Raw genomic sequence first — 16,311 nt, 5'->3', positions numbered from 1 at the left:
GCTGAGGCTGGGGACAGAGACGGGCTGATGCTGGGGACAGAAGGCTGATGCTGCGGGTAGAGAGGCTGATGCTGGTGCAGCATGGGGGATGGATTAGAATGGGGGGTGCGCAGCATGGGGGATGGAGCACGTTTGGGAGTGCGCAGCATGGGGAATGGAGCACGTTTGGGAGTGCGCAGCATGGCGGATGGAGCACGTTTGGGAGTGCGCAGCATGGCGGATGGAGCACGTTTGGGAGTGCGCAGCATGGCGGATGGAGCACGTTTGGGAGTGCGCAGCATGGCGGATGGAGCACGTTTGGGAGTGCGCAGCATGGCGGATGGAGCACGTTTGGGAGTGCGCAGCATGGCGGATGGAGCACGTTTGGGAGTGCGCAGCATGGCGGATGGAGCACGTTTGGGAGTGCGCAGCATGGCGGATGGAGCACGTTTGGGAGTGCGCAGCATGGCGGATGGAGCACGTTTGGGAGTGCGCAGCATGGCGGATGGAGCACGTTTGGGAGTGCGCAGCATGGCGGATGGAGCACGTTTGGGAGTGCGCAGCATGGCGGATGGAGCACGTTTGGGAGTGCGCAGCCTGGCGGATGGTGCACGTTTGGGAGTGCGCAGCATGGCGGATGGTGCACGTTTGGGAGTGCGCAGCATGGCGGATGGTGCACGTTTGGGAGTGCGCAGCATGGCGGATGGTGCACGTTTGGGAGTGCGCAGCATGGCGGATGGTGCACCATGGGAAGTGCGCAGCATGGGAGATGGAGCACGATGGGGAGTGCGCTGCATGTGGGGATGGAGCACAATGGGAAGTGCACAACACACCACACACACACACACACACTGGGAACCACAAACAACTGCCCTACACAGACACCTACACACACAGACAACGCTGCACACACACAACACCCAACACACAAACACCGCGGCACACACAAATATACGCACATACCGCACAACACACACATTGCACAAAACATACCTCCCCCCAAAACACACCACACACACACAAACCGCGCAACACACAACGCTACAGACACACAGCGCTCCACAAACAACGCAACACACATACAACACCGCTCTCACCCCCGTCACACCCAGACAACACCCAGAACATGTACAGCGCCCTACACAAACACTTGGTAACTACACACAACATATATATATATATAACAAAAATCATACATGAACTACACAATACGTAAATTCTAGAATACCCGATGCGTAGAATCGGGCCACCTTCTAGTATATATATATATATATATATATATCTCTATCAGATCAGTTTTCTAATCTAGTTCATTTTATTCTAGGAAAGTATGGAGCTGGTGTACAATAAATCCAAGTCAGTAGCCGTTACCGGGATGGCGTTCCCCACAGGAGACGTTAACAATTTTGTAGTCGGGAGCGAGGAGGGGACGGTTTACGCTGCGTGTCGTCATGGAAGGTATTGTCACGTGTTGTATTTTTTTTTATCTGTGCCACCAAATTAGTAAAATAAATATGTCACATGCTTTCACAGAGATACAGGTCTTTACCCCCACAGAATAGGGTGGGTCAGGAAATGCATATTGACATTTTTCTGGGTGTATATCATATTGTTCCTGTCCTGCCTTATAGAGCTATTTATACCTTGCCAACCTCTAATAATAACAATGAAATGACTCTGCTGACTCTGTCCGAGTCTATACTGTAAACCTAGAATAACAGAAAATGGGACGCACCTGTTCCACGTATTGTGTTTGATATTGGGGAGCAGTGCAGAACTGAAATATATTTGGCCTATTCTACACATTAAAAAAACAACCCACAATAAAGGATAAAAAAAATGAAAGAAAATGATTTTGCAGCAAAAAAAACACCACGAAGGGCAGATGAAGACAACATGGAAATATGAAACACACTACAACACTACATTTTTTATTTTTTTCACCTTTAGTGCATTTTTAGATGCTCTCCTCTTCACAGCTCTTACAGTAGAGAACATTCCTCTATGGTGTATTGATTTTACAGTAGAGAAGCTTCCTCTATGCTGATCTCCTTTTACAGTAGAGAACCCTCCTTTTATTTTGCTGCTCTTACAGTAGAGAACTTTCCTCCATTCTTTACTCATTTTACAGTAGAGAACCCCCATTTATGCTTCACTGCCCTTACAGTAGAGAACCCTCCTACACATTTTGCTGCTCTTACAGTAGAGAACTTTCCTCCATGCTTTACTCATTTTACAGTAGAGAACCCCCATTTATGCTTCACTGCTCTTACAGTAGAGACCCCTCCTACACATTTTGCTGTACTTACACTAAGGAACCTCCTTAAATGCTTTACTAATGTTACAGTAGAGAACCCTCCACTATGCTTCACTGCTCTTACAGTAGAGAACCCTTTTTTATATATTGCTGCTTTTACAATAGAGCACTCTCCTCTATGTGTTACTGATTTTACAGTAGAGACCCCTTTTATATTTTGCTGCTATTACAGTAGAGAACCCTCCTCTATGCTTAACTGATCTTACAGTAAAGAACCTGTCTTTATATTTTGCTACTCTTACAGTAAAGTAGTCTCTTCTATGCTTTACTGATTTTACAGTAGAGAACCCTTCTTTATACTTTGCTGCCTTTACAGTAGAGCACTTGCCTTTATATTTTGTTGTTCTTAAAGCAGAGACCCTTCCTCCATGATTTACTGATATTATAATAGTTAATCCTCATCTATGCTTTACTTTTCTTAAACTAGAGAACCATCCTTTATATTTTGCTGCTCTTACAGTAGAGAACCCACCTCTACTTTTTATCTTTTCCATTATGCGCTGCCAAATAAGGTATACAAATTAGCTTTCAACATAGAAGAAATAAAGTTGTGTCTTTAGTGCCAGCTATTGGGGGTAGTTTAATTTTTGAGGAGATTTTAGCTTTGCATATATCTTTAAAGAGGACCACCCACCACAATTTTCATATATAAACTAAAGCCAGTGCTATACTGGTGCTATCATGCTGATTCTATACATACCTGTAGTTGTGAGATCAGATGTATAGTTTCTGAAATATAGGCAATTAAAGTTTGTGAAATACACTGTTTTTTGATTGATAGCAGCTACAGAATATCTAATAGGTGGGTCGGGTTTTGGTATTTATTCCCGCCCCTGTCTGCCTGTTTTTCCTCTCCCTATTTCTGTTATTACAGGGGAAGAAAAGAAGGAGGGAGGACAGGGGGAGGAAGGACAGGCAGACAGACAGGGGCGGGAATAACTAGCAAAACCCGGCCCACTTATTAGATATTCTGTAGCTGCTGTCAATCAAATAACAGTGCATTTCTTTACTTGCCTATATTGCAGAAACTATACATCCGATCTCACAACTAAAGATATGTATAGAATCAGCATGATAGCGCCACTATAGCGCTGGCTTTAGTTGATATAGGAAAATCCTGGTGGCTGGTCCTCTTTAATCATATTGCAAAGCTCGTTAAAGGGTCAGACATACCTACTATTGATATGTGGCACTTGGGAGACAATTTACTTTCTTGAGGAAAGTTAATTTGCATGCTTACAATCCAAATCTAGATTGAGCAGAGCAATCTTCCTACGCTGTGTTGTGATGGCTCCTGGGTGCTGCAGCTCAGCTTCTATTAACCCCATCAGAGCTGGAGCCAGAAATGAGGATGTGCTGCTAGAGCACGATAAAAGGTAATATTGCTGAAATAACATAATAGATGTGTGGAGAGGCACCTATTAGCAAGATTTATGAGGAAAAAAAAATCAGTTTTGGTAACTGGATAACTTCTTTAAAGGGAATGTTAGCGGCGCTGCAGTACCCAAGAACGGCCACTACACGATGTATAGCGCTATATCCAGCTTTTAGAGGATTGCTGGGGGTCTCCAGGTGTCATAGCCCCTCCGATCTGATAATGATCACCTCTGTGTCTTTAAAACCCCCTGATTGACCATTTTTTTTTTTCACATTCTGCAAGAATCAGTTGAAACTACTGGTTTTTTTTTTCTGTCGACTTAATAGAAGGCAGATGTTGTGCATTTAGTAATTGAACTTTACAATGTGTGTGCAGCAAAGCCGGCATCAGCGAAGTGTTTGAGGGCCACCAGGGCCCAATCACCGGACTCAACTGCCACAGTGCCGTGGGCGCCGTTGACTTCTCCCATCTGTTCCTGACGTCATCCTTCGACTGGACGGTCAAGCTGTGGACCACTAAGGTGAGACCCGCCCCTGAACCTTTCCAAAAATTCTATTTATTTATTTATTTTTTTTCCCCCTTGATTTCCGTACTGGACTCCGGCCAACCTATGTGTGAAAATAATAAAAGTTGGGTTTGTATCTTATTTTTTTATTAAAATTTCCTTTTTTTTTTTTTTTTTTTAACCCAGTCCCCATTAATACGGACCATGTGTCAGAAAGCTATGAAAGTTGCAGGAGGGGTAATGAGAATATTGTCGGCCCGCGGATCACATTTCGTACATATGGCAATGTGATACCGTTGACGGAGCGTTACATGAAGATGGCATCTAGTGATCTGAGGACTAATTTCGCCAATTTTTTTTTTAACATTTGGAAATTCTAAACTTGTATGAAAGGTTCCGTCCTCGCAAGTGGCTTCTATTAAGTCTCCATTACCATTTGGTACCTGCGAACTTCGGCTTGGAAGAAATGGGAATTCCTGGCCTCCTGCGGAGGAATATATAGTTTAGTTTTGTTGGAATGGAGACTTGAGAATGTATCGTCTTCATCTTCAGGGGTGTAACAAGAAATCATTGGGCCCCGTTGACTCGGTAAAGAATGTGACCCTCTTCTTTTTATATTTTGCTGCTCTTACAGAAGAGAACTCACCTTTATATTTTGTTGCTCTTAAAGCAGAGACCCTTCCTCCATGATTTACTGATTTTATAATAGTTAATCCTCATATATGATTTACTTCTCTTAAAGTATCAATAGAGCTTCAAAAGCAGAAATCCAGACCCAAAAAGGGCCAGTTCCTGCGTCTTCATGGGCCATCTAACCTTTGCTGCGACTTGTGGCCATTATATGGCAGTTACTCTTTTGGACTGAATGGGACAAAGTAGTCTTGGAAATGTCCAAATGGGATCAACGGGTCGAAATTTATGCACTTTTTCTGATGCAAACAAGTTGCAAATTTTGGCAACAATTTGCAACTTTTTGCAACTTTCCGGTTCTCGCAACATTTTAACACAAACTTGCCCTAGGAACAAACTAAGCAACCCAGTATTATTTAGCAGTTTATGGTGGTATTACTTAGAAATTGTGTGGGAACTATATAGCAGTATTTTGTGAGCCCTTTAATGAAGTGTTATTTGGGTTCCGCGTATTATTTGGAAACTTGATTATGGGGGTTATTTTGGACTCTATTACCTTTGTGTTGTATGGCAGTATTTCTAGTCTGAAATGATGACTATCATTACTGCTTTTACAATAGAAAACCGTCTTTGTGTTACAGCTCTAAAAAGCAGAGAACCCTACCTATGCCTTAGTGCTCTTACAGTAAAGAACCCTCTGCTGTGTTTTACTGGTTTTACAGTAGAAAACCTTCCTCTCTGCTTTACAGCTATAAAAAGTAGATAAAACTCATCTATGCTTCAGTGCTCTTACACTAAAGAACCGTCTGCTATGCTTTACTGTATTTACAGTAGAGAATCTTCCACTCTGCTTTACTACTGTTACAGGAGAGAACCCTCCTCTACACTGCAGTGCTTTTACACTAAAGAACTCTCTGCTGTGCTTTACTGTATTTACAGGGGAGAATCTTCCTGTCTGCTTTAATGGTGTTAGAGTAGATAACAATCCTCTAAACTGCAGTGCCTTTACACTAAAGAACTCTCTGCTATGCTTTACTGTATTTACAGGACAGAATCTTTTTCTCTGCTTTACTGCTGTTACAGTAGAGAACCCTCCTCTACACTGCAGTGCTTTTACACTAAAGAACTCTCTGCTTTGCTTTACTGTATTTACCGGAGAAAATCTTCCTCTCTGCTATACTGCTATTAGATTAGAGAATCCACCTCTACACTGCAGTGCTCTTACACTAAAGAACTCTCTGCTTTACTGTATTTACCGGAGAAAATCTTCCTCTCTGCTTTACTGCTGTTAGAGTAGAGAACCCTCCTCTACACTGCAATGTTTTTACACTAAAGAACTCTTCTATGCTTTACTGTATTTACAGTATTAAATCTTCCTCTCTCCTTTACTGCTGTTACAGGAAAGAACCCTCCTCTACACTGCAGTGCTCTTACACTAAATAACTCTCTGCTATGCTTTACTGTATTTACAGTAGAGAATCTTCCTTTCTGCTTTATTACTGTTAGAGTAGAGATCCCTCCTCTACACTGCAGTGCTCTTACACTAAAGAACTCTCTGCTATGCTTTACTGTATTTACAGTAGAGAATCTTCCTTTCTGCTTTATTACTGTTAGAGTAGAGATCCCTCCTCTACACTGCAGTGCTCTTACACTAAAGAACTCTCTGCTATGCTTTACTGTATTTACAGGAGAGAATCTTCCTCTCTGCTTTACTGATGTTACAGTAGAGAACACTCCTCTACACTGCAGTGCTTTTTCACTAAAGAACTCTGCTATGCTTTACTGTATTTGAAGTAGAGAATCATCCTCTCTGCTTTACTGCTGTTACAGTAGAGAACCCTCCTCTACATTACAGTGCTCTTACACTAAAGAACTCTCTGCCATGCTTTACTGTATTTCCAGTAGAGAATCTTCCTCTCTGCTTTACTGCTCTTAGGCGGGGCTTTGCACACTACGACATCGCAGGTGCGATGTCGGTGGGGTCAAATTGAAAGTGACGCACATCCGGCATCGCATGCGACATCGTAGTGTGTAAAGCCTAGATGATACGATTAACGAGCGCAAAAGCGTCGTAATCGTATCATCGGTGCAGCGTCGGCGTAATCCATAATTACGCGGACGCGACGGTCCGATGTTGTTCCTCGCTCCTGCGGCAGCACATATCGCTGTGTGTGAAGTCGCAGGAGCGAGGAACATCTCCTACCAGCGTCACCGCGGTTTCCGTAGGATATGCGGAAGGAAGGAGGTGGGCGGGATGTTTACGTACCACTCATCTCCGCCCCTCCGCTCCTATTGGCCGCCTGCCGTGTGACGCCGCAGTGACGCCGCACGACCCGCTCCCTTAATAAGGAGGCGGGTCGCCGGCCAGAGCGACGGTCGCAGGACAGGTGAGTCCATGTGAAGCTGCCGTAGCGATAATATTCGCTACGGCAGCTATCACAAGGATATCACGGCTGCGACGGGGGCGGGGACTATCGCGTGCGACATCGCAGCATCGGCTTGCGATGTCGCAACGTGCAAAGCCCGCCTTAGAGTAGAGAACTCTCCTCTTTGTTTTAATGCTTTAAAAGTAGAGAACCCTCCACTATGTTTTACTGCTCTTACAGTAGAGAATTTTCCTCTATGCTCACAATAAAACACTTTAATCACAAAGTAGTAGATGCCACTTCATTAGGACTCATGTTGACACCCAAATGCAGATTTTTGTAATGTCTCTTTATAATACAATGGCTCATACTTTGCCTCTTTTGTACCTAAAGTCATATCAATTTTTTCTTATGAAAATCTGCACAAGGAAATTGTGATTACTTCAAAAAGAAAAGAAAATGCTTTGTATAGACACCATATGGGGGGATTTATAATGTGCATTTTTAGGGACTCCGCTGCCATTTAGGGTCCATGTGGGAGCCCTTAATATTACACCTTATCAGACAGACCCTTGATACATTCATACATAGTAATTCGGGCACCACTTGCCTTACATAATTTCTTTGCCTTTACAGCAGCTACCTGGCACTGGTGGTAATATACCCAAACTCCATTCATTGTAGATATCCGCAGTGTTTAACCATTTCATGCACTCACAGGCGGTATGTTAGGGAATTACTATTAGAGCAACTTCCTAATATTTCCTACAGAGCGTAACTCCAAGTTGGAGCCGCCGGAGCATGTCTTTCATGAAACAAATCACTTTCTTCATCCCATTAATCCTATTAATCTGTCTCACATTCATCGCGTTCCTAAATTGCAGTCACAGGTACACAATACTCATTGTACTCGCTAGACACATGTTCTGAGCCGCTGAAAGAATTTAATAGCAGTTTCAGCTTCTCGACTGCTGTTTCCGAGGAAATATATAAATTTACTGTTCAATATTTATCCAGAAAAGGTAATTACAGTACCGCGGAACAACCCGACTTGATTTGTATGGAAACACAAAGCGAAAAGGAAAAACAACGGAAACCTATAATTCACCCGCAGCATCAAAATCTAAAATAGTCCGAGAATTTATTTGTTTTTGTGTTTTTGTTTTGTTTTTTTAATTTGTTTATTAAAGGAGTTTTCTTATTTTTTTTACTTTTTTTAAATAGCAAGTTCTGCACCCCCCCTGCACTTCATAATGGTATAGCCTAAAAACAGCCTGGATCAGGAGTATCCTGATTTGACAGTTGTCAAGTCACATGACTTATCTGTTTGATGACTCCCCCCACTAATGTTTCTCATTGGAGGTAGGGCTGAATAGCGGGCGGAGCTTTAGAGCAGGCCATACTAATGAACTGAGCTATACCATTATGCTGCAAATACGGGGGATACTGCCGATATAGAAGCAGGTGTGAGTATAATATATATATAATATATGCAAATCTGCTTTTATATCATCAGCACCACCCCTGCTTTATATATATATATATATATATATATATAATATATATATATATATATATATATATATATATATATATGTGCGTGTGTGTGTGTGTGTGTGTATATATATATATATATATATATATATATATATATATATATATATATATATATATATATATACAGTGCCTACAAGTAGTATTCAACCCCCTGCAGATTTAGCAGGTTTGATAAGATGCAAATAAGTTAGAGCCTGCAAACTTCAAACAAGAGCAGGATTTATTAACAGATGCATAAATCTTACAAACCAACAAGTTATGTTGCTCAGTTAAATTTTAATACATTTTCAACATAAAAATGTGGGTGAATTATTATTCAACCCCTAGGTTTAATATTTTGTGGAATAACCCTTGTTTGCAATTACAGCTAATAATCATCTTTTATAAGACCTGATCAGGCCGGCACAGGTCTCTGGAGTTATCTTGGCCCACTCCTCCATGCAGATCTTCTCCAAGTTATCTAGGTTCTTTGGGTGTCTCATGTGGACTTTAATCTTGAGCTCCTTCCACAAGTTTTCAATTGGGTTAAGGTCAGGAGACTGACTAGGCCACTGCAACACCTTGATTTTTTCCCTCTTGAACCAGGCCTTGGTTTTCTTGGCTGTGTGCTTTGGGTCGTTGTCTTGTTGGAAGATGAAATGACGACCCCTCTTAAGATCCTTGATGGAGGAGCGGAGGTTCTTGGCCAAAACCTCCAGGTAGGCCGTGCTATCCATCTTCCCATGGATGCGGACCAGATGGCCAGGCCCCTTGGTTGAGAAACAGCCCCACAGCATGATGCTGCCACCACCATGCTTGACTGTAGGGATGGTATTCTTGGGGTCGTATGCAGTGCCATCCAGTCTCCAAACGTCACGTGTGTGGTTGGCACGAAAGATCTCGATCTTGGTCTCATCAGACCAGAGAACCTTGAACCAGTCTGTCTCAGAGTCCTCCAAGTGATCATGAGCAAACTGTAGACGAGCCTTGACATGACGCTTTGAAAGTAAAGGTACCTTACGGGCTCGTCTGGAACGGAGACCATTGCGGTGGAGTACGTTAATTATGGTATTGACTGAAACCAATGTCCCCACTGCCATGAGATCTTCCCGGAGCTCGTTCCTTGTTGTCCTTGGGTTAGCCTTGACTCTTCGGACAAGCCTGGCCTCTGCACGGGTGGAAACTTTCAAAGGCTGTCCAGGCCGTGGAAGGCTAACAGTAGTTCCATAAGCCTTCCACTTCCGGATGATGCTCCCAACAGTGGAGACAGGTAGGCCCAACTCCTTGGAAAGGGTTTTGTACCCCTTGCCAGCCTTGTGACCCTCCACGATCTTGTCTCTGATGGCCTTGGAATGCTCCTTTGTCTTTCCCATGTTGACCATGTATGAGTGCTGTTCACAAGTTTGGGGAGGGTCTTAATTAGTCAGAAAAGGCTGGAAAAAGAGATAATTAATCCAAACATGTGAAGCTCATTGTTCTTTGTGCCTGAAATACTTCTTAATACTTTAGGGGAACCAAACAGAATTCTGGTGGTTTGAGGGGGTTGAATAATAAATGACCCTCTGAATAAACTTTTCACAATTTAAAAAAAATCAAAAAAGAAATAACATTCTTTTTTGCTGCATTTCACACTTCCAGGCTGATCTACAGTCCAAATGTCACAATGACAAGTTAATTCCGAATGTGTAAACCTGCTAAATCTGCAGGGGGTTGAATACTACTTGTAGGCACTGTATATATATATATATATATATATATATATATATATATATATATATATATATATATATATATATATATATATACATTACAGACCAAAGGTTTGGACACACCTCATTCAAATTTTCTTTATTTTCAGGACTCTGAGAATTGTAGATTCACAGTGAAGGCATCAAAACTATGAATTAACACATGTGGAATGAAATACTTAACAAAAAAGTGTGAAACAACTGAAAATATGTCTTAAGCCCGCTTTACACGTTGCAATATATCTTACAATCCGTCGTTGGGGTCAAGTTGTAAGTGACGCACATCCGGCATCGTTCGTGACGTATTTGCGTGTGACACCTACGTGCGATCAAGATTGAACGCAAAAACGGTGATCGCAAACTCATCGTATCTTTGTCTAGAATTGAACGTTTTGTTGCACGAACCTAGTCAATTGAAACGTGTGACATCCCTCATACGATTTTGCAAATACAACTTTCAGGCCGGCTTCTCCCTTGCGAGTTTCTCGCAGTAGAGCAATGCGAGAAAATCTCACATTGGAATCGGACACATGTTAGTGAATGATTCGGCTCGCATTTGCGATTTTTTTTTTTTTTCTCAGTCCAGATCGGAATGAGAAAAAAAATCCCAGCATGCTGCTTTTGTCGATCGGTCACTATCTCTGTCCCTCTCTCTCTGTCCATCTCAGTCAGTCTACCCCTCTCTCTCATACTCACCCATCCCCGATCACCAGCGCGGCACTGCACGGCGTTCACACTGCTCTGGCAGCTTCTCCTCTTTTGAAAAAGCCGGCCGCTCATTATTCAATATCGTATTCCCTGCTTTCCCCGCCCACCGGTGCTATGATTGGTTGCAGTCAGACACGCCCCCACGCTGAGTGACAGATGTTTCACTGCACCCAATCACAGCAGCCGGTGGGCGTGTCTATACTGTGCAGTGAAATAAATAATTAAATTAATAAAAAAAAAACGGCGTGCGGTCCCCCCCAATTTTAAAACCAGCCAGATAAAGCCATACGGCTGAAGGCTGGCATTCTCAGGATGGGGAGCTCCACGTTATGGGGAGCCCCCCAGCCTAACAATATCAGTCAGCAGCCGCCCAGAATTGCCGCATACAATAGATGCGACAGTTCTGGGACTGTACCCGGCTCTTCCCGATTTGCCCTGGTGCGGTGGCAATAGGGGTAATGAAGAGTTAATGGCAGCCCATAGCTGCCACTAAATCCTAGATTAATCATTGCAGGCGTCTCCCCGAGATACCTTCCATGATTAATCTGTAAGTTACAGAAAATAAACACACACAACGAAAAATCCTTTATTTGAAATAAAAAACACTAACAAATTCCCTCGTTCACCAATTTAATAAGCCCGGAAAAGCCCTTCATGTCCGGCGTAATCCAGGATGGTCCAGCGTCGCTTCCAGCTCTGCTGCATGGAGGTGACTGGAGCAGCAGCATACACTGCCGCTCCTGTCATCTCCACGCTTCAACTGAGGTGAGTAGCGCGATCAGCTGAGCTTTCACTGAGGTTACTCGCAGCCACCACTGGTTCCAACGGTGGCCGCGGGTAACCTCAGTGACAGCTCAGCTGATCGCGCGACTGTCTTCAGTTGCTGCGTGGAGGTGACAGGAGCGGCAGTGTATTCTGCTGCTCAGGTCACCTTCATGCAGCAGAGCTGGATGCGACGCTGGAGGTCCGTGGATTATGCCGGATATGGAGGGCTTTTCCAGGCTTATTAAATTGTGAACGAGGGAATATTTGTTAGTGTTTTTTATTTCAAATAAAGGATTTTTCGTTGTGTGTGTTTTATTTTCTGTAACTTACAGATTAATCATGGAAGGTATCTCGGGGAGACGCCTGCAATGATTAATCTAGGATTTAGTGGCAGCTATGGGCTGCCATTAACTCTTTATTACCCCTATTTCCACCGCACCAGGGCAAATCGGGAAGAGCCGGGTACAGTCCCAGAACTGTCGCATCTATTGTATGCGGCAATTCTGGGCGGCTGCTGACTGATATTGTTAGGCTGGGGGGCTCCCCGTAACGTGAAGTTCCCCATCCTGAGAATACCAGCCTTCAGCCGTATGGCTTTATCTGGCTGGTTTTAAAATTGGGGGGACCGCACGCCGTTTTTTTAATTATTTATTTCACTGCACAGTATAGACACGCCCACCGGCTGCTGTGATTGGGTGCAGTGAGACACCTGTCACTCAGCGCGGGGGCGTGTCTGACTGCAACCAATCATAGGCGCCGGTGGGCGGGGAAAGCAGGGAATACAAGATTGAATAATGAGCGGCCGGCTTTTTCAAAATAGTAAAAGCCGCCGGAGCAGTGTGAACGCCGTGCAGCGCCGCGCCGGAGATCGGGAGTATGAGAGAGGGCTGCTCAATTCAGTCACTCAGGAGATTAGCGGTCACCGGTGAGTCCTTCATGGGTGACCGCTAATCAGAAGGCGACACAGACAGAGCCACGGGATGACAATGAAGTCGGGTGAAGTTAACCCGAGTTCATTCTGATCGTGCGGCTCTGTCTGTGTCTGCAGTCATCTGCCATTCAGCTCTGCTACATGGCTGTCTGTGTCTGCTGTCAGCGGCCATGTAGCAGAGCTGAATGGCAGATGACATAGTAAAAACTGATCCCCTACGCATTACACAGAACACATGATCTAAAGGATCGCACACAAAATTGATCAATTTAACATAGACTACTAACGCACGTGTGACAGCAAATGAACGACCTACGTGCAATCTCATAAGATCCCATATGCGACCTGGGCGTGTCACATCGCATACGAGATCGCACAACAAATTGCAATGTGTAAAGCTGGCTTTATATTTTAGGTTCTTCAGAGTAGCCCCCTTTTGCTTTGATTACTGCTTTGCACACTCTTGGCATTCTCTTGATGAGCTTCAAGAGGTAGTCACCGGAAATGGTTTTCCAACAGTCTTGAAGGAGTTCCCAGAGATGCTTAGCACTTGTTGGCCCTTTTTCCTTCACTCTGCGGTCCAGCTCATCACAAACCATCTCGATTGGGTTCAGGTCTGGTGACTGTGGAGGCCAGGTCATCTGGCGTAGCACCCCATCACTCTTCTTCTTAGTCAAATAGCCCTTAAGCTCGCTTTACACGCTACGATTTTGCTACAGCGATCTCGTTGGGGTCACGGATTTTGTGATGCACATCCGGCCGCTGTAGCGATCTCGTAGTGTGTGACTCCAAGGAACGATTTTGGATCGTTGCAAAAACGTCCAAAATCGCTCCTCGTTGACTTGGGGGTCTGCTCCCAATTATCGATACTATTGCTTTCCCGTTGTTGTTCCTTGTTCCTGCGGCAGCACACATCGCTGTGTGTGACCCCCGTAGGAACGAGGAACATCTCCTACCTACCGCCGGCCACAATGCGGAAGGAAGGAGGTGGGCGGGATGTTCGTCCCGCTCATCTCCGCCCCTCCGCTTTCATTGGGCGGCCGCTCAGTGACGTCGCTGTGACGCCAGGCGGACCGCCCCCTTAGAAAGGAGGCGGTACGCCGGTCACAGCGACGTCGCTATGCAGGTAAGTATGTGTGACGCGGGTGCGCGATTTTGTGCGCAACGGGCAGCGATATGCCCGTTTCGCACAAACAATGGGGGCGGGTCGCATGCTAGCGATATCGGGACAAATATCGAAGCGTGTAAAGCCACCCTTACACAGCCTGGAGGGGTGTTTGGGGTCATTGTCCTGTTAAAAAATAAATGATGGTCCAACTAAGCGCAAACTGGATGGAATAGCACGCCGCTGCAAGATGCTGTGGTAGCCATCCTGGTTCTGTATGCCTTCAATTTTTAATAAATCCCCAACAGTGTCACCAGCAAAGCCCCCCCCCCCACACCATCACACCTCCTCCTCCATGCTTCACGGTGGGAACCAGCCATGTAGAGTCCATCCGTTCACCTTTTCTACAAAGACACGGTGGATGGATCCAAAGAGCTCATATTTGGACTCATCAGAGCAAAGCACAGATTTCCTCTGGTCTAATGTCCATTCCTTGTGTTCTTTAGCCCAAACAAGTCTCTTCTGCTTGTTGCCTGTCCTTAGCAGTGGTTTCCTAGCAGCTATTTTATACCATGAAGGCTGCTGCACAAAGTCTCCTCTTAACAGTTGTTCTAGAGATGAGAAGGTGTGTCCAAACTTTTGGTCTGTAGTGTATGCATATATTATTTTTTTATTTAAATGTTATGAATAATTTATAAATAGCAATCTGGTTACTGACTTAAAGGGATGCCCATAGAATGAGGGGTGTGGTTTATGTAAACCCTGCCGAAACGTCGGTGTCAGATTATCATACATTAAATATATACCATATTTGAATCAGCATCAACAGATACTGCTGTGCCTCTCTCCCCCATGCTTTACACTGCAGCACTGCTTGCTCAGATTCTCTTCTGCGTATGAAGACGCAGCCACTTATTGAAGAGCTGACTTTAGATTAATTTGGCTCATCTTAACATGTTAAAAACAAAACATTTGACCCCTTCCTTCCACAGTACCCATTAGACCTTTATCAGACATTATCGGCCAGGATAGAAATGACACAAGACAGACAGAAAAAAATGATATTTCACTGCAATCAGCATCACAAGACACTGCTCTGTTTTTTCTGCCATGCTTTACACTGCAGCTCTGCTTGCTTAGACTGACTACTGTTTTTGAAGTCAATTCATGAAAAGCTTAATTGAAATGTGTCAGGTCTAAAGGGACATGTTTAGTTTCCTGTCCCATAAAACAGTAGTGTATTCCATCATGGCTGCCATTCCCCCCTTTCTTACCCACTGCCCAATAATATATATATATTCCTATCTGTAGTCCCGGAGCATAATACTGAGCCGCGGCTATTAGGAGACACGTGGAGATCAGTCATACCTCGCGCCTCATCACGCCTCATTACAGCCCAGACATTACCGAGGTAATACATCGCGGGACCTCAGGCTGAGCATCACTTCCTAAAACATTCCTTCATCGGCCTCCTGTGTGAGCGGAGTACACTGGAGGATTATACTGGTGCGTAATACATGTGCCGGCTATAATAGACGAGAGAGGAAACTGACATATCCCAGGATGAAGGAAGACGAAGTCAATATCTGTAAAGATACAACTGCAGTGTAACCACCACGCAGCAAATTATTATTAGTATTTATTATACATTTTTGCACATAGGGGGCAGTATTATAGCAGTTATTTTCTTGTACATAGGAGCAGTATTATAGTAGATATATTCTTGTACATAGGGGCAGTATTATAGTAGTTATATTCTTGTACATAGGGGCAGTATTATAGTAGTTATATTCTTGTACATAGGGGCAGTATTATAGTAGTTATATTCTTGTACATATGGGCAGTAATATAGTAGTTATATTCTTGTACATAGGGGCAGTATTATAGTAGTTATAGTCTTGTACATAGGGAGCAGTATTATAGTAGTTATATTCTTGTACATAGGGGCAGTATTATAGTAGTTATATTCTTGTATATAGGAGGCAGTATTATAGTAGTTATATTCTTGTACATAGGAGCAGTATTATAGTAGTTATATTCTTGTACATAGGAGCAGTATTATAGTAGTTATAGTCTTGTACATAGGAGCAGTATTATAGTAGTTATATTCTTGTACATAGGAGCAGTATTATAGTAGTTATATTCTTGTACATAGGGGCAGTATTATGGTAGTTATATTCTTGTACATAGGGGCAGTATTATAGTAGTTATATTCTTGTACACAGGGGCAGTATTATAGTAGTTATATTCTTGTATATAGGGGGCAGTATTATAGTAGTTATATTCATGTACATAGGGGCAGTATTATAGTAGTTATATTCATGTACATAGGGGCAGTATTAT

At 43.6% G+C, this 16,311-nt stretch overlaps 1 protein-coding gene across 7 annotated transcripts in view; it reads left to right on the top strand.

Annotated features, from left to right (window-relative positions):
• The window catches only part of DYNC1I1 (dynein cytoplasmic 1 intermediate chain 1), a 425,084-nt gene that overhangs the window by 273,096 nt on the left and 135,677 nt on the right, over positions 1–16,311 (top strand). For all 7 annotated transcript variants that reach the window (XM_075315694.1, XM_075315692.1, XM_075315688.1 and 4 more), the window contains 2 exons: positions 1,304–1,437; positions 4,050–4,194. In XM_075315694.1, the coding sequence (XP_075171809.1) occupies positions 1,304–1,437; positions 4,050–4,194 (279 nt within the window). The remainder of the gene's footprint in view (positions 1–1,303; positions 1,438–4,049; positions 4,195–16,311) is intronic.

Source organism: Anomaloglossus baeobatrachus, chromosome 6, assembly GCF_048569485.1.
Source record: "Anomaloglossus baeobatrachus isolate aAnoBae1 chromosome 6, aAnoBae1.hap1, whole genome shotgun sequence".
Classification (NCBI taxonomy): Eukaryota; Metazoa; Chordata; class Amphibia; order Anura; family Aromobatidae; genus Anomaloglossus; species Anomaloglossus baeobatrachus.
This window is presented reverse-complemented; position numbering and strand designations above follow the sequence as displayed.